General features: G+C 27.6%; 2 protein-coding genes across 2 annotated transcripts; one reads left to right on the forward strand and one right to left on the reverse strand.

Annotated features, from left to right (window-relative positions):
* Positions 1-2,559: 2,559 nt before the first annotated feature.
* LOC140670213 (proto-oncogene tyrosine-protein kinase ROS-like) lies at positions 2,560-10,553 on the reverse strand. The gene is made up of 9 exons (XM_072900788.1): positions 10,359-10,553; positions 9,210-9,300; positions 8,474-8,561; positions 6,687-7,337; positions 4,876-6,380; positions 4,313-4,729; positions 3,915-4,135; positions 3,258-3,725; positions 2,560-3,117 (listed from the first exon to the last, which is right to left on the reverse strand). Exons 1-9 carry the CDS (start codon positions 10,497-10,499, stop codon positions 2,755-2,757), a joined length of 3,945 nt encoding a protein of 1,314 aa, XP_072756889.1. The 5' UTR covers positions 10,500-10,553; the 3' UTR covers positions 2,560-2,754.
* Positions 10,554-11,024: 471 nt separating this feature from the next.
* Positions 11,025-19,226, forward strand: LOC140670516 (proto-oncogene tyrosine-protein kinase ROS-like). The gene is made up of 9 exons (XM_072901158.1): positions 11,025-12,107; positions 13,164-13,245; positions 14,045-14,135; positions 14,270-14,968; positions 15,357-16,813; positions 16,961-17,374; positions 17,552-17,772; positions 17,991-18,458; positions 18,724-19,226. Exons 1-9 carry the CDS (start codon positions 11,967-11,969, stop codon positions 19,084-19,086), a joined length of 3,936 nt encoding a protein of 1,311 aa, XP_072757259.1. The 5' UTR covers positions 11,025-11,966; the 3' UTR covers positions 19,087-19,226.
* The last annotated feature ends 714 nt before the right edge of the window (positions 19,227-19,940 follow it).

A 19,940-nucleotide genomic window follows, 5' to 3' on the forward strand; every position in this document is an offset into this window, starting at 1 on the left:
ATTTTTGTATTATATAAATTTAGAAAAAATAATTTTCTAATTTATAATGTAATTTATTATTTATCGTAATTTTAAATTTTTGAGAAATATATGTAAATTAACTTATTTAAATTATATGTTTTTTTAATTTAGCTTATTTTATTATAGAACTATTAAAGTATTGTACGAAAGTTGTGAGACAGTCTTTATATTTACTGATGGATTACATTTTTTTTGTCTTTCACTTTATACAATATTTATTTACTTTCATGGCTTCATTATACATATGATCCATAACTAACGACAAAATTTAAAATAAAATTTTTTTATAATAATTCTAAATTTTACATATTTTAATGTACTTATACGTATATTCTAATATATTTTAACTTGTATGTATATATTTTATGTGTTCACAAATTTTTTTCAGCAAACGCGACACAAACTTTATAAATAGAATTGTATTTTAAATTTTCTCACAAATTATAAATCGTTTAACAAGCTTTTTAAAGTATAACTTTTTTTTACACGGAAATATTATGGATTCATTAATATATTTCATTACATATTATTTTAGCTGCATGTATTTTTTTTTTAATTTTACATTTAGAAAACATTCAGACCTTCATTTTTTACACCTGTAATTATTTCTTATTATAAAAATTATAATTTAAATAATTTAATTTTTATGTGCCAAAAATTTAAAATTACTATAATAATAAATATTATTTTAATAATAGTCATTTTCTACATTATATATTCTCTAATTTTATGCATATATTTTCTATTATAACATTTTTAATACTAAAATTAAATTTTATATATTTTGTGGACACATATAGCTTTTTTAATAAAAAATCTTACATTGACTATACAATTTAAAAGATAAAGTGAACTATTGACAAGTTAAAATATTGTTGTATTACGTTAAATGTGATAGGAGATTTTAATTAAAATGATGTCATTGATATCAAAGTTAAAGACTTTGACATAAAAAGAAAATTAGTTATACCTTTTACCGCTACTACTCAGATACATTCCCATTTCAATAACTTTTTAACTTTCTTTTATAGGTAGTACACATATCGAAAAAGGAAAACGAAACAACATTTAAAATGACAATAAACAATTTCTACAATGACAATGATTAGATAATAGCCAACTTACAAACAATTTGTAAATATTTCTTAAAAATTTATCATATCTCTGCTCTTACATTACATTATTATGTATTTTCATATATATTCCTATGGTCATATATATATGTATACGTATATAAAACAATTTTAATAATTTCTCTAATAATACATATACCTATTACTCTACAATATGTAAAATTAAAAAAAAAATATGTACAGCTAAAATAATATGTGATGAAATATATTAATAAATCCATAATATTTCCGTGTAAAAATCTTTTTAAATCCGCAACTATAGATTTAGCACATGGACATGAATCAACCGGTTGTTTTACCGTAACACTGAAAAATGGACCAAGCTGGTCTCTAAATCCATATCTAACACTTTCATCATATTAGACCTAAAGATAGAAATACCGGAGCCAACCAATAATAGAGATACCGAATTTTCATGAGTAGTGAACACATTGATAAAATTCGTGTAAGGACCGGCACCATTATGCGCTTGTACTTTAATAAAATGTTTTGTCAATAAAATTTAAAAAAAATATATTTAAAAAAATTTTCAAAAATTTTTTATTTTATTAACATGATTAAATATAGGTGATTTTACCATAAAACTTTTGTATAAAACATTTTTTGATATCTCCAATAATTTTCAAGATATATGGAGAATAGGAAAAAGCCGTTTTATGTATGAGGGGTGATTTCATCCCTTAAAAATATTTTTCCGCCGCAACTGAAAATTTCTAAATTTATCTATTTATCCCCCCTACATGTATGCAAAGTTTCAATAAAATCAGAATTTCCGGATTTCCGAGATTGCCTTGTAAATGATGATTTTTATATGACTATAATTCTGCATAAAGATAAGATCATAACAGAATTCATTAAACGTATATGTAGAAGGGGACATGTCAAAAATAAAAAGGAAAAAACCTGACATAATCTTTAATAGAAATCATTCTCTTCCGATTATCCAAAATTTTATGCATACTAGATATTCTTGAAATAAGATGGACAAAGACATTTTACAAGGAATTATGCTATTCTAGAAGATTGACATTCAAAATGTTTTTTATAAAAACACAAAAATTGCTTAAAATAGAGTGATAGCGAGTCATCATTCTTCTTATTAACCAAACATCGAATCTCTTAGAAAATTTTAAACGTTTGACTTATTTTCGCATTTATGCTGTATGCTATGTTTTGCTTTTTTTGTTGTTTCCTCTGCAGGTAAAGCGGGTTAAACCAAGGAAAAAAAGTCCATTTATATTTTCTGATTTTCATAATAAAAATATTGAAAAAATAATTTAAATACATATTTTATTATTATAAAATCTAAGAAAATCGAGCAACATAATTATGAAAAATATGTTTAGTTATAAATACAAAATTGTCATAATAGACAAATAAGCTTATATTATAAGTTTGCATCGCTACACTTTACACTTTACTTGCAGAAAATTTTTTCTCGTAAATTACTTATAATAGGCATAAATTATTTTAGACTTGCCAAATACTTGCTATAGTCTTTTTCATGTTAGTGTGCAACATCATTTAGTCAACATTTTATATCAATTTGCAAGCATTCATTGCTCTATGCAATAATATGAACATACAAGACAATTACGATTTAATTTACTTCTGCACGTGTGGTAAAATCGATTGAGCTCAGTATTGCATCTTCTATATTGTTTCTCAGAGTTACAATATTGTTGAGACAAAACGCAAATTTTGGTCTATCGTTCGGCGTATTCCAGCAAAGCTGCATCAGCTCGTACAATGTCGGTGGACAGTTGAGAGGTTTAGGCAGCTTACCCCCTGAACGCACATACTCTAATACCTGCAAATTATCTCTGGCGGGATAAGGCTGCTCACCCAATGACATAATTTCCCACATTAACACTCCGAATGACCAAACATCGCTTTGCAAAGTAAATATTCCGCCCACCAAAGATTCTGGTGCCATCCAGCGAACAGGAAGCAAACCTCCTTTCTAAAACACAATTTTAGCGCAGTAAATATTTTGCCGAAATCATCTATATATTTTTAAGTAAGACTTATGTGCAGTTAAAGTTAATTCAGCTCTCTTTCTCTACACTTTGTTTATTTCTTTTATTAAATAATTGTGTTTACCGTTCGATAATATTGATTCTTGTAAAGATCTCTAGTTAGTCCGAAATCACCGATTTTCACAATACGATTTTCGCGATTTCTCGAGGATATTAAGCAATTTCGACAGGCGAGATCTCTGTGGACAAAGTGCAGTTTTTCTAGGTAGGAACAACCTCGTGCAACATCTTCACACATGGCGAGTAAATCTTGCAGACGCAAAACGTTCGAATCTAATAGAAGCAATGTCCGACTCTCTCTCAAATATTCGAGTAAATCAGTTTCCATTAATTCTAATATGAGCCACGGTGAATCCGCGTCCATACAAATTCCCAACAATCTTAGAACATTTGTATGGCGAAAGTGGCTCATAAGTTTGGCTTCTCGCAAGAATTCCGTTATCTGTTGCGAGGAAGCATTTTTTCGTAGCATTTTTATGGCGACAGGCATAGGATTCGAGCCTTCCAAATCTTTGACGGTGCCTTGAAATACCTGCGAAATAATTTCATAATTAATGCAAATCGATAAAATGCATATTAAAAATAACTTTGGATTATTTAACTCTTTGTAAAAAATTTTGATTTATTCTTATTAGAAATTGTGTTTTTTCAAAATTTTCTGATTAAAAATTTAACAAAAGTCTTCAAGAATATGTTTAAGTTATGAGAAATTAATCTTTACCTTTCCAAACGCACCGCTGCCTACAAGTTTTGCTAAGATAATTTGCTGTTTTTCAACTATGGTCAATGTAAATTCGTTTCGATTAAATTGTACACCAGAAGCGTACAACGCATTGAATTGAACGTTTCCGTAAGGTATTTCGTATAGCGTTGATAATTCGATGTCGGTCATTGTTGGAAACGAAACTTGTTCATTGTTACTTCCTTTCCATTGTCGATATGCTGATAAATAACATTATAATATACTATTATTAATATTATGTATCGAAAAATTTAAATTATTTTTAACAAAAAAACTAATGTTACAGAACTCTATATAGATATGTTCCAAATCTAATATATCAAAAGATCTGAAATGATGTGCAATTAAAGTCCGAAATTTATATCAGATGTACTTACAATAATACAAACAGCAAGTGCAGATTACAGCGATTACAAGCCCAACGACTGTTAATTTAATTATTAGATCATAATACGTAACAGATATTTCGATAAATTCTGTTAAATCAATGATTTTGCTCGATTTACTCCAGTTTCCCAAGCCGTAAGCGTTTTGAGCCCGCACACGAAATTGATATTTCTGATTCATGTCCTTTGTAATTACCCAGTAATTTTCTGTTCCGTTGTAATATAAATTCCAATCTTCGTTTTCATCAGTCTGATTGCTTTCTTTGTAATTATATTTGACAATTAAACCTTCCAATAGATACAAAATTATTTCTGAATCCTGAGTTTGCACGGATTCCCAATTTAACTGATGCGTAAAATTTTGAAGTCTCGTTAAAGTAGGCACCCCAGGAGCACTTGGAACATCACCTTTGTAACACAAAAGTACAATTTAAAGTCCTTTTTATGTACATACTTTTACTTAAAACTTTACTACTTAATTTCTAATTTAAAAATTTACTAAAACATTTCTAAAAAGTAAATACATCATATTATAATAAATTCATGTACTTTACCACGCGTTTTAAAATTAAATTCTCCATCAGACGGCCATATAAATTCTTCCTCGTAATTGCAATATTTCAAGATCAAACGGAATTTATACAGAGTTCCTGGCAGCAAATTTTCTATGCCAAATTCTACTGTATAATTATACGTTTCAGTATTGTTTGCGATTTGCCACAATTGCGTTCCAACTTCACTGTACTTTAGTGTGTAATAGGTGATATTATCGCTGAGATTCCAGGAGATATTTATACTATTTATGCTGGACCCGCTCAGAGTTAAATTATTCGGTTCCGGATAAGTGTAGGCGTTTTTTATGGAACTGTCATTGGAGAAATTTGTGAAATTAACTGGATACACTCGCACAAATGCCAAGTATTCCTGTCCTGGCACCAGCTGATGGCTTGACATGAAAAACTTGCCATCTATCGCACGTTCAGATTGATTGATAAGGTGAATGTCGTACTCTTGTAGAGTAATTCTTTTTCGTGTGCCATTTGGAAAGACGGTTGATATCCAATGCACCTCATACGTCACTGCCACGCAGTTTATGTTCTTGGGTGGCATCCAATAGACCACCGCCAGACTAGGCGTTAGAACTTGAACCGTCACATTTTCCGGGGCATTGAGCTTGCCAAGCGTAGTTTTTAATATCATGTCCTCTCCAAATTGCAAGCCCATTGATAACTTGCCGACATAGAAATTGCTTAATGCAATTTTCAATGTGTACGTTGTGAGCGGAGTTAAATTTTGTATTTCGTAATGCCGTTCGTGCGTTTCCACGTGGAATTTGTCGAATTCGTCAAGATCATTGTTCAAACATGTCTGATAGCTCACGGAGATGTTATATATAGTGGTGGGTAAGTTGTATTTTTTACATCCATCAATGGGAACCGATTCCGGGATGTTTAAGACAATGCTGTTTGCAGTTGTCGTGACGTCTTTCAAAAAATTAAATACTTTGGATTGAAACTCTTTTATGTCAGGTATCAAACATTTCGTCGGAGGATATCGTTGTATAGAATTACTTAAAGTTTTGATTTTATGCGTAAAGAAATCCAGTAAGATATTTACTTTTTGAATATATTTTAATGCATTTTCTTTGCTTTCGAGAAGTGCATACTTTTTTTCTAAAATGTAGATTACTCGCTCTATGTCATTGTACAAGTAAAGGTTTATTTTGTCAATCGTTAAATATGAGAAATATATTTCACTGTTTTCAACCGTTATAATCGGCTTACAGTTACAACCGTAGATGTCTGTTGCGATTAAGTACTTTTTCGATTTTACAGATATCCAGTATATTAGCGGTTTGTCGACATTCGTGTCATCACTCTGTACGAATTCTGCTTCTTCTAATTGTCTTTTGTATAAACAGGAACATAAATTGTCTCCCAAAAAAGGTTTTATATTTTTTCCATTGAAATCCGATTGCATTAGCAGATAATTATGTATATATATTTGATAATATATATTTAATTTATCAGGGCTAATTGATTCCATCCAATAAAGATATCTGCAAAAGAAGCGTATTATTCTCTAATTATAAATATTGTAACCGTATGTCGGACACGCATGCACAGAAACTATGCGTTTATTAAAATTTTTTACAATTTTACGTCAATTTCTGTAACTTATAAGCTTTAATAAAAATCATATTAAGTTATAAAAAAATTATATAACTCATATTTAATATAATTAAATATAATTCTTAATATAATCGATAGCTGTATAAAACTATTTATTTAGTCATACGTCGCAACTTTGTTAATTAAAAGAGACAAAATTATTAATTTTTTAGGTAGATAAAATTTAATAATACCCTGTAGACGGTAGTATATTTAACCATTTAACAGCATTTTCATTTCTCTGTAGAATATTATCATATTTTCCAGTTTGCCACAATGCTAAATCTAACTTCATAAAACTCCAAGTCTGGTTGACATTGTTCTTTTGTAGCCAATAAAGATTTCTTGCCACCCAATCGATGCGGAGATTATACGCAAAATTATCAACATCAATTATTTTTACCCAATTATTTATTTCGATTGCATTTGGATCAAAATCGCATGTCATTAGTTCGGACTTGTAATTGATCCAATAAATCTTACGTTCCACTTCTGAGTAAGCAGCATCTATCGCTTTGTCTTTAAGATTAACACTGATCTGTAAATCTATATCCAACACTTTCATCGTATTAAGCGATGCGATAGTTAATAATAGAGGTACCGGATTCTCATGAGTAGTGGATACATTGATGAAATTTGTGTAAGGACCAGCACCAACTTCATTATGCGCTTGTACCTCAAAATAATACATTGTATCAGCTGTTAAATTGTACGCCTTGTATTGTAATATGTGTTGTGTAGCTGAGATATCGACGGTACGTATAATCGTCTTCATGTTCTCGATGAACCAATACTGGACTCTGTATTTTTCTATCTTTCCGTTTGTGATTTCAGGTTGCTTCCATCTATAAGAAAAAGAAGACACTTTATTCTTTTTATTTTTATTATTTTATTTTATAATCGATCAGTCTAATAATGCTGAAGTTCCACTAAAATGGGTAACAAATTTAAATGCGAATATAAAAGTAAAAGATACATATATACAAGAACAAAAAGACACAATCAGTATAAACTTGCAACAAAGCGTGCCATACTTTCCACACGAAATGTCAACGTAGATAAAATAAATAGATTATGAATTTATTTGACAATTCGACAGAAATAATACATACAAGCGTAGACACTGCTGAGGCAACTAATGACAATCATGATATTAATAAAGTTATTTTAACAGAGTATTTTAATACTTTAAACTTTAAATCCAATAGCCTTCCGTCTCCCTCATAAACTTTGATTAAGAAAATATAGGATTATCATGCTGATGCTGAACATTAGCGAAGATTTATGTAATAAAACAAGACTGTTAATTTTAAATTATGAAACAATTTATTAAAGTGCAAAATTTTAGTGATAAAAAAGGAGAAATAGTTTTTTTAAATTGCATAACTTTATATTATAAAGATGTTTATTCATATGTATTTAAAAGAAGATAATTTCCGGTTAAAAGAGCTTTTGGTACGACAATATATTTATTGTGATATTTCACAAGAACAAACATTTGACAAAATTGCAATCAATTTAAGAAAAGATATTTTCAATCATGGACAACTTTATGTTGCATTTTTACAAGTTAGATCTTAGGAATTATTAAAAATTTACTTATAAAAACAAAAAAAAAAAACAAAATTATGTGTATACAGAAATCCTCAAATCCAAAAAATTTGTTTCAAATTAGTTTCATGTTTTCTTTAATTTAACTAATTGATAATTCTAATCAAATTGTGAATACTATAGAAATTAAATAAATATGATAAAAATAAATTTTTTTAGTATATAAAATAATTTATATCCTTATATATTATTATCATTTTTTTCTATTTTAACTATGTTTTTTAGAGATTTTACTAATGTAAGTATTTTTCAGATTAGAATATATATATATATATATATATATATATATATATATATATATATATATACACACATACATATACATATACATATATAAGAATAACAAATAAAAAATTTAAATTTCTCTTACCTAAATGTTACAGAAATGTTTTTCTCGTTTAATCTATTGCCAAAATCCACAAATGCTCTGGGAAATGTTGGCTGGCTTGGAAATATGTCTGCAGATTTTAAATTTTTGTGTAATTAATAAAAGAATCGAGAGTATACATATAATTAAATCTTTATAGAGATTTTTAAATCGTATATATTATATTATAATTATATATAAAAATTTTGATTTCAACAGTTGAAAATAGATAAAGTAGGAAAATTTCTTGAATTATTAATAAAAAATAGTGTATGATATAATAAGTAAATTTAGATGACAAGCATTTCTCTAAATAAAAGAAAGATATAATATCTAAATAAAAAAAGAAATAAAAACATAACTACAAATTATTTTATGATAAATAGAAATTTTTCAACGGTTACAATGCGTTTATCATTTCTCGAAGTTTTACTGATTATTGATTAAGAATTTAAAAATGTAAGATTATGACTGCTTAAAAACGACATAACTAGCAAAATAAAATTATCTTTTTATTTCTTTTCTCGACAATAAAATTTTTATTTATATTCTTTTTGTTGTTGAGAGATATTTCTTTTGATTTAATTTTCATTTTCTTGAACAAAATAATAAATTATTTTCATAACTTTTTTGTGATTCAATTTTATTTTGATAATACTTTATATATACATGTCATTTTATTATAATTTATTAGTAGAGTTTAGGATTGTAAACATGTCTGCAAATACATTATTCTTACCGGCTTTATTTAATACAGTCACGATGTCAGAAGAGATGTTTGATAACATGTAGTGATCATTGTGATCATTAATCTGAAAGACTGAGATATCCTGTTAAAAAATATATATTATTTAGTTTGTAAGTACCTGTCGAATCGCTTGATAAAAAACACATTGGTGATTAGATAGAAATTTAGTTTGTACATGAATTAAAATCAATGAAGTAATGAAAAAGCAGATTTTTAAATAACCATATTAATAAATAGATATCTATTGCTAACATTTTAAACCAACTTTCAGCTTTGGTAGAAATGTGTTAAAAATTGCATTAAATTTGTAAATGATTTATTTATAAAACCGCAGATTGTTTTGCTTCACTTACATTGATCCGTTTATTATTTGCTTTTGCGTTATTCACTGCGCATTCAACATATTTTATATTTAACAAATTATGTATTTTAAAATGTGTTTTGAAATAAATATTATATACAACATTTTGCATTATCATTGTTGAAAAAAATAAGAAATTATTACACAGTAAAGAATAGAGTATATAAGTACGCCTGTAACAGCTCTTGCGCATATTGATTTGATTTAATTGGACTTAATCAATTGATTCGAAATTCCACTGTAGCCATCTTCTTTGAATTTAGTAGTTGTTTTGTTACGCACAATTTATTTTAACTCAAAGATTTTTATTTTTTACGTTAAAATTTCGTTAAGTAAAAATAAGATTTATATAAAAGTTATTTAATATAAAAATATATTTAAAGAAATAATAACATTTTAGAAATTATAGAAAAATCATGTGTTATAAACAAAAGTAACATGTATGTTTAGCAGTGTAGCAGAGAATTAATGGAATAATTAAATTATGCTAAACAAATTTTTATTTTTACATTTAAATTTTAATACATCGTCTCAAATAAGTTTAATTTTGTATTATATAACATTGATTTTAAATGTGTGTCACAAAATTAACAAATTTTATATATGGTTTTTTACAGCATTAAAACTCTTTAATTATATATTATAAGTATAGTCAAAACAATATAAAACAAGTAATCTATTATCTGCAATATATAACATTTAGTTTTCTTTGTGAAAAGAATCTTTTATCAGTATGAAACTAGATCAAAGTACATAAAAATACTTCCCTGAAGACTTACCGGAGTTACATCATTCTCCAGATTTTCCGACAAAGTCGCGATAGTCACTCTCGTTAGCATTGACACTTTCAATAAAACACATAATGTTTTTAACGTTTCTAACATAATAATTTTTACTTGTAGTTGTTTGTACTCGATCATCTTTTTCGTAGTTCTCGACTAGTGGCCAGTAGCTATCTATGTTTCACACGATCTTCTCAATGATTCAGATACACTAATCGAATCGATGTTTCTTCATGTCTCTTGATGGATTCTTTTTAACATGTTGAGTTCATGTCTGTGTGTATATAAATTGAGAGTGTTTATTTTTGAATGTGTTACTTTTTAAGACTCTCATATAATCGAATATAATGATTTTTATAATGAAATTATTGTATAAAATCACTGACAAAATAATAATGAATGTATTTTTTCTTAATAAAATTTAATGCAAAATAATGCGTATTGTATATTTGATTGAATCAAGGACAATAATATATGCGTAATCAATTTCTAGTTGTTTGTCAAAATGTTGAAGTCAAAACATGATTGAATGATAAGAAATAAAAAATATATATTATTTATAATTATAAATTACAATTATTTACAACAATTTATTATTTATACAATTACAAAATTTTTTTTAGGTAGGTTTCTTATTTATATCTTGCCACAAAAAAGGATTTATCATTGATAATGTAAATGTATTTTGTCCAGATCTGTGGAGAGATAATTAATTAAATGAATAATTACATTGAATACTATAATTTATTAAAAATTAAGGATGTATCTGAGCTATCTAAAAATGGTACAAAATTGATGAAACTTTGAGAAACTCTTCCTTTGTTATCTCTAAGTTATTAAAAAAAATTCAATTTGATTCACTAAACCATTAAAAAATAATTATTATTTTAATTATGGCTGATTTTACAGCTATTTTTACGAAGGGACGCGATTTTCTCGAATATAATAGGTAAAAAAATATTGAAAAAATAGTACCAATAATTTCATTTTTTTATACATAAAGACCTTGAATTATCAAAACTTTTTGCAAAAGTTGATTAGTTTTCACAACACGGTTTCAGAGAAATTAATTATTATCCATCAAATTTTACTATTTTCATAATGAATAAATTATTAGACTGTAGAAGTGCGGCAGCGTCACAATCAGCTGAATGTGTCAAGTAAACCTAGTACGTATATATGTATTTACATATGTATATAAATATGTTCTATATGTATTTTCACTCACAATTTTACCCTTTCACCGTCTTCATGACTTTTGACATCGCGATAGCAGTGTAACTTCAAATTAAACCATGTTTCTAAATTAAATTTAAATAGTAAAATTTGCCAAGCCTGAGTCACAAGATTTATTTGTCTATTCCAATAATTTCATTTACCTAGTACCATTTATTAATTCTTATTCCACAAGAGAAGAGTCGTAAAAAGTAACACATTAAAAAATAAATACTCTCAATTTATATACACACAGGCATGAACTCAACATGTTACAAAGAATATATCAAGAGACGTGAAGAAACATTGATTCGATTAGTGTATCTGAATCATTGAGAAGATCGTATGAAACATAGATAGCTACTGGTCACTAGTCGAACTACGAAAAAGATGATCGAGTACAAACAACTACAAGTAAAAATTATTATGTTAGAAACGTTAAAAACATTATGTGTTTTGTTGAAAGTGTCAATGCTAACGAGAGTGACTATCGCGACTTTGTTGGAAAATCTGGAATATGATGTAACTCTGGTAAGTCTTCAAGTATTTTCATGTACTCCTGATCTAAATTTATATCGGTAAGAGATTCTTTTCACGAAGAAAACTAAATGTTATATGTATATTGCAGATAATAAATTACTTGTTTTAAATTGTTTTAATAACTGTATTTAATTAAGAATTTTAATGATATAAAAAAATCATAAATAAAATTTGGTAATTTTGTGTTACACATTTAAAAATCCATGTTATATAATACAAAATTAAACTTACTTTAGACAATATAAAATTTAACTATAAAAATGAAATTTTTTAAATATGGATATTTAATATAAATTAATTATTCCATTGATCCTTCGCTAAACTGATAAACATGTATGTGATACACGATTTGTTTATAATTTCTAAAATATTTTTATTTTTTTACATATGTATTTATATTTATTAACTTTTATATATAGTAAACTTTTTTTATTTAACTATTATATATTTTAATGTGAAAAATCAAAATAATTTGAGTCAAAATAAATTGTATTTTTGCGTAACAAAACAGCTACTAAATTCAAAGTAGAAGAGCGGTACAATGGAATTTCAAATTAGCTTTCAATTAGGACCAATAAACAAATCAATATGCGCAACAGCTGTCACTCACAAATGCTATATATTATATGCTATTCTTCATTTATTCTAATTTTTTATTCTTTTTATTAAAGATAATGCAAAATACAATATTATATAATATTTATTTTAAAATACATAATATGTTAAATACAAAATATATTTAATGCATAATAATGCGAATGCAAATAATGGATGGATCAACGTAAAGTAAAATAATCTGCAGTTTTAAAAGTAGATCATTTGCAAACTTTACGCGATTTCTAACGCATGTTTAAGCTAAAAGTTACTTTAAATTGTTAAGAGTAGATATTTATTCGCGTATTTATTAATTTCGTTACTTAGAAATTTGCTTTTTCATTACTTCATCGATTTATATTTATCTGCGAAATACTATCCAATCGCTCATATATTTATCAAACTATTTCACGGGCTCTTACAAATTATACAATGTATATTTTTTTTTAACAGGATATATCAGCCTTTGAAATCAATGATCACTTCATGTTATCAAATATTTCCTCTGACAACATAACAGTGTTAAATAAAGCCGGTAAGAGTTTATTTTTAAAAAACGTATAAGATGTTATTAAAATAAAATTGAATTATTAAAAAGTTATGAAATGATTTAACTTTTCAAATTCAAGAAAAATAAATTTAAATGATAACTATAAATCGAAAGAAATATCTAATAATAAAGGAATGTAAATAAAAATTATATTGTTCAAAGGAGAAAAAAAACATAAAATTAATCTCATTATTTTGATAGCTACGTCGTTTATAAGCAGTCACAAATCTTATATTTTTTAATTCTTAATTAATAAACAATAAAATTTTGATAATTGATAAACGCAGTGTAACCGTTGAAAAATTTTTATTCATTATAACGTATTTATTTTCTGTGAAAGATTTTTATTTTATTAAGATTTTCTTTGTTTTTATTTAATGATAGTAATTATGTGTGTTTCTAAGTTTTAAAAACAAAAAGTACTATTTATTTATTATTTATAATTATTTTAAAACTCAATGCTGGCTATTGATTAATATTCATCAATTTGTAGTTTATGTTTCTCTTTTTTGTTTCCTCTTCATTTAAAGTAAGAAAATCTTGAAATTCTCAATTATTTGTTATAAGATTATTTTTTTAGACTATTTTTTTATTAATATTAAAAAATTCTCTTATTTTATCTATTTCCAATTTTTTAAATTAAAATTCTTACATATAATTATGATATACTTACGGTATACGATTTTAAAATCTCTATAAAGATTTAATTGTACTCTCGATTCTTTTAAATAATTATACAAAAATTAATTATTAATTAATTAATTAAACAATTAAGTTTCTGCAGACATTTTTCCAAGTACGCCAACAATTCCCAGAGCATTCGTGGATTTTAGCAACAGATTAATAGAGAAAGACAACATTTCTGTGACATTTAGGTAAGAAATTTAAATTCTTAACTTGCTATATAAATATATAAATATATATATATATATAAGAATAATTTTGCCTGTTACTAATACTATCCGAAATATACTAAAAATAACAAGATTAAAGTTTTTTTCCTTTAAAGATGGAACAAACCTGAATTTACTAATGGAGTGATACAAAAATACGTGGTCCAGTATTGTTTTATCGAGAATTTAACGACAATTATACATGTCGCCAATATTTCAGCTGCACAACACATGTTGCAATACAAAGCGTACAATTTAAAACCTGATACAATGTACTATTTTAAAGTACAAGCACATAATGAAGCTGGTGCCGGTCTTTACACGGATTTCATCAATGTGTCCACCACGCATGAAAATCCAATACCTTTATTATTGATCGTCTCGGAAAATAATACGCTAAACGTATTGGATGTGGATTTGCAGAGCTTTTTGCTTAAAAATTTAAAAAATACATTGTTTAACATAGTAGATAGACTTGAAAGTAGAATTGAAATGGTTTACTCAGAACGGGAATGTAAGCTTTATTGGATATATGATATTGTATACATGTCGAAGCTAATGACATGTGATTTTGATCTATACACATTCGAAATAAAAAGTAATTGTACAAAAATAATTAATTTCGAAAACGGCGGTGCGGACAGTCTTCGCATCGATTGGGTGGCAAAAAGTCTTTATTGGATAGAATATAGTAAAGAGACTAGCAAGTTTATGAAGCTAGACTTAGCATTATGGCAAGATGGAATAGTCAAACGCGATAATATTTTACAGAGAAATAAAATGATTAAAAATTTTAATGTGCTGCCGTCTACAGGGTACATTAAATTTTATTCAGCTAAGAAAATAATTAACTTTGTTTCTTTTAATTAACAAATACACGACGTTTCACTATATGAATGGTTTTACACATAGTCATCAATTTTATTAAACATTACATTTACTAATATTAGTGTGTACTAGTGACTAAAGAAAGATCAGAAACGCGTGTTTTACAAATAGTACATAATAACATCATATAAGCGAACATATTAAAAATTTGCTTTATAATTTTTTAATATAACTTATATGATTCTGATTGCAGATCACAAAATATGGAATAATAAACTGACATAAAATTACAAAAATTTTAAATAATTATACAGTTTTCGTGCATGTGGTGTGACATTTAGTTACAATAATATTTTATTATACAATTTTTTTCAGATATCTTTATTGGCAGGAATTTACTTTGCCAGTTGATCACTATGAGACAATGCAATCAGATTTCAATGGAAAAAATATAAAACCTTTTTTGGAAAACAACTGTTCCTGCTCATACAAAGAACAATTAAAATTTGCAAGCTTAATGCAAGTTGATTACACGAATATTGACAAGCCACTAATATACTGGAGAGTGCATATAAAATTAATAATTCATTTAATCGCAACAGACATTTATGGTTGTACATGCAACTTGATTTTAAAGGTTGAAAACAATGAAATAGATTTCAAAGAATTATTGATTGACAAGATGAATATTTACATGTACGCTAACTACAAGCGAGTAATCTACATTTTAGAAAAAAAATATGCGCTTCTCGAAAGCAAAGAAAATGCATTAAAATATGTTCGAAAAGTAAATATTTTGGAGCCCATTTATTTTATGAGGCCAGCTTTTAGTAATTCTTTACAACCATATCCTCCAACAAAATGTTTGATACCTGACATAAAAGAGTTTCAATCCAAAGTAATTAATTTTTTGAAAGAAGCGACGACAACTGCAAACAGCATTGTCTTAAACATCCCGGAATCGGTTCCCATTGATGGATGTAAAAAATACAACTTACCCACCACCATATATAATATCTCCGTGAGCTATCAGACATGTTTGAACAATGAGCTTGACAAATTTTATGTGGAAACGTACAAACGACATTATGAAATAGAAAATTTAACTGCGCTCACAACGTACACATTGAAATTTGCATTAACTAATTTATATGTCAACAAGTTATCGATGAAGTTGCAATTCGGGGAGGATACAATTCTAAAAACTGCTGCCACCAAGTTTAACGCACCTGAAAATGTAACGGTTCAAGTTCTAACGCCTGCTTTGGCGATAGTCTATTGGATGCCACCCAAAAACATAAACTGCGTAGCAGTGAATTACGAAGTGCATTGGCTATCAATCTCTTTTACAAATGGCACAGAAAAAGGAATTATTCTAGATGAATACGACATTATCAATAAATTCGAACGTACGGCAGATGGCAAGTTCTTTATGACAAGCCATCAGCTGGTGCCAGGACAGGAATACATGACATATGTGCGAGTGTATCCAGTTGATTTCAGTAACTTATTCAATGACAGTCTATTGAAAAATGTCTACATGTATCCGAAACCGAATAATTTGACTCTGAGCGGGTCCAATATAAATAATATAAATATCTCGTGGATTCTTAGCGATAATATAACCCATTACACACTAAAGTACAGTGAAGTTGGAACGCAATTGTGGCAAATCGCAAATAATACTAAAGCGTATAATTATACAGTAGAGTACTATATAGAAAATTTACTGCCAGCAACTTTATATAAATTCCGTTTGATGTTGCGATATTGCAATTCTGAGGAAGAATTTATGTGGCCGCCTGATGAAGAATTTAGTTTTAAAACACGTGGTAAAGTACATGAATTTATTATAATATGATGTATTTACTTTTTAGAAATATTTTAATAAATTTTTAAAATTAGAATTTAAATAGTAAAGTTCTAAGTAAAAGTATGTACATAAAAAGGACTTTAAATTGTACTTTTGTGTTACAAAGGTGATGTTCCAAGTGCTCCTGGGGTGCCTACTTTAACGAAATTTCAAAATTTTACGCATCAGTTAAATTGGGAACCCGTGCAAACTCAGGATTTAAAAGTGATTTTGTATCGATTGGAAGGTTTAATTGTCAAATATAATTACAAGGAAAGTAATCAGACTGATAAAAACGAAGATTGGAATTTATATTACAACGGAACAGAAAATTACTGGGTAATTACAAAGAACATGAATCAGAAATATCAATTTCGCGTGCGGGCTGAAAACGCTTACGGTTTGGGAAACTGGAGTAAATCGAGCGAAATCATTGATTTAACAGAATTTATCGAAATATCTGTTACGTATTATGATCTAATAATTAAATTAACAATTGGGCTTGTAATCGCTGTAATCTGCACTTGCTGTTTGTATTATTGTAAGTACATCTGATATAAATTTCGGACTTTAATTGCACATCATTTCAGATCTTTTGATATATTAGATTTGGAACATATCTATATAGAGTTCTGTAACATTAGTTTTTTTGTTAAAAATGATTTAAATTTTTCGATACATAATATTAATAATAGTATATTATAATGTTATTTATCAGCATATCGACAATGGAAAGGAAGTAACAAAGAACATGTTTTGTTTTCAACAATTACCAACATGGAATTAGCAACTCTATACGAAATACCTCAAACTGGGAACGTCGAATCAAATGCGTTCTACGCTAAGTTGCAATTTAATCGAAACGAATTTACACTTACCATAGTCGAAAAAAAGCAAATTAATCTAACAAAGTTTTTAGGCAGCGGTGAATTTGGAAAGGTAAAGACTAATTTGTCATTGCTTAAATATATTCTCTTATAAGAATTTTTGTTAATTTCTTAATCGGAAAATTTTGAGATAAAGATATTTTTTAATAAAAACAATTTATTTTATTTATTCATATTGTTTACAATACTGATTTACAATTAGTTAAATAATTTAAATTTAATCTTAACGTGCATTTTATCAATTTGTATTAATTATAAAATATTTTCTAGGTATTTAAAGGAACCGTCAAGAATTTGGAAGGTTCGGATACAATGCCTGTCGCCATAAAAATGCTACGAAAAAATGCTTCCTCGCAACAGATAACAGAATTCTTGCGAGAAGCCAAACTTATGAGCCACTTTCGCCATACAAATGTTCTAAGATTGTTGGGAATTTGTATGGACGCGGATTCACCGTGGCTCATATTAGAATTAATGGAAACTGATTTACTCGAATATTTAAGAGAGAGTCGGACATTGGATCCGTTAGATTCGCAAGCTTTGCGTCTGCAAGATTTACTCGCCATGTGTGAAGATGTTGCGCGAGGTTGTTGCTACTTAGAAAAATTGCACATTGTGCATAGAGATCTTGCGTGTCGAAATTGTTTAATAACCTCGAGAAATCGCGAAAATCGTATTGTGAAAATTGGCGATTTCGGACTAGCTAGAGACATTTACAAGAATCAGTATTACCGCAAGGTAAAAACAGTTATTTAATAAATGAAAGTAAACAAAAGAATACAATTATTTGTGTGTGTAAAAAAAAAATAAAACTTTGTTTTCTTCTTTTATATCGTAATAATATTAAATATTTGTAAGCTGATTAGAATGTGAAAAAATAAGTTCATTTTTCATTTGCATAGAGGAAGAAAGATCAATTCATTTTAAACTGCGCATAATTTTTACGTAAAAATATGTAGACGATTTCTGCAAAATAATTTATTACGCTAATATTGTGTTTTAGAAAGGGGGTTTGCTCCCTGTTCGTTGGATGGCACCAGAATCTTTGGTGGATGGAATATTTACTTTGCAAAGCGATGTTTGGGCATTCGGAGTGCTAATGTGGGAAATTATGTCATTGGGTGAGCAGCCTTATCCTGCCAGAGATAATTTCCAAGTATTAGAGTATGTGCGTTCGGGGGGCAAGCTGCCGAAACCTCTCAACTGTCCACCAGCATTGTACGAGTTGATGCAGCATTGCTGGAATGTGACGAAAGATAGACCAAATTTCATGATTTGTCTCGACAATATTGTAACCCTGAGAAACAACACAGAAGATGCGATACTGAGCTCAGTGGATATTATCGGACGTGCAGAAATGAATTAAATAAATACAATATAATCATAAATGTAGAAAATCCAGGTAATGTTACTAATGAGCCTATAAATTCTGTGAAGCCACAGCAGTAGTAACAAAATCTTCTAATCAAGAATGGCTGAATCATCAAGATGACCTTAAGTATGATAGCAGCAGAACTTTAAAAAAGACATCGTCTCTTGTGATCTTGATCTAGATTCTATATTTTGTACAAGTGTTATATATCGATGAGAATTGTTGTAATTCATCATAATCAAATAACATTTGAAAAGTAGTCTGACGTCCTGAAACAAGATATTGATTTTATCTTTCTTGTTCTAAATCATGTGTTTCATTTATATAACTCTTACATCTTAAATAATATTATTATTAATACGTCCAGAGCTCTAAAAGCAAGGGAATTATTTAAAGTAAGAGTTGAAATGAAATACCTTATGAATATACAAACATATGCAATCAGTATATCTATTTAAAAAGAATTGAATTTCAATAATTTTGATATACATATTCTCTAAGAATCTCTTTCTTTTCTTTTTATTTCTTTTTAATATTCTTTGAAAAGCAGAGTATATAATTTTATGCGCAATAATTTTTAAGGTATTTACAAGAATTCTTAAATTAATTAATTAATTAATCTTAATTTTTTAAATTATGTCATGTTTTATTTTAGAGAAGCATTATCTATCACTCACATTTCTTAACATAATTTCCCCCTCGTGGTCAATCGTAATACTTTTCCTTTGAAAGACTTTGCAGATTTTGTAGGAATCCTCGAAGAAAAGATCGTTCACTGGACATTCAACTCCCAACAGTTGAAGGACTTCTTCCATAATTAATAAATTACGAAATACTAGGTACACAAA

The sequence above is a fragment of the Anoplolepis gracilipes genome, chromosome 10 (genome assembly GCF_047496725.1).
Source record: "Anoplolepis gracilipes chromosome 10, ASM4749672v1, whole genome shotgun sequence".
Classification (NCBI taxonomy): domain Eukaryota; kingdom Metazoa; phylum Arthropoda; class Insecta; order Hymenoptera; family Formicidae; genus Anoplolepis; species Anoplolepis gracilipes.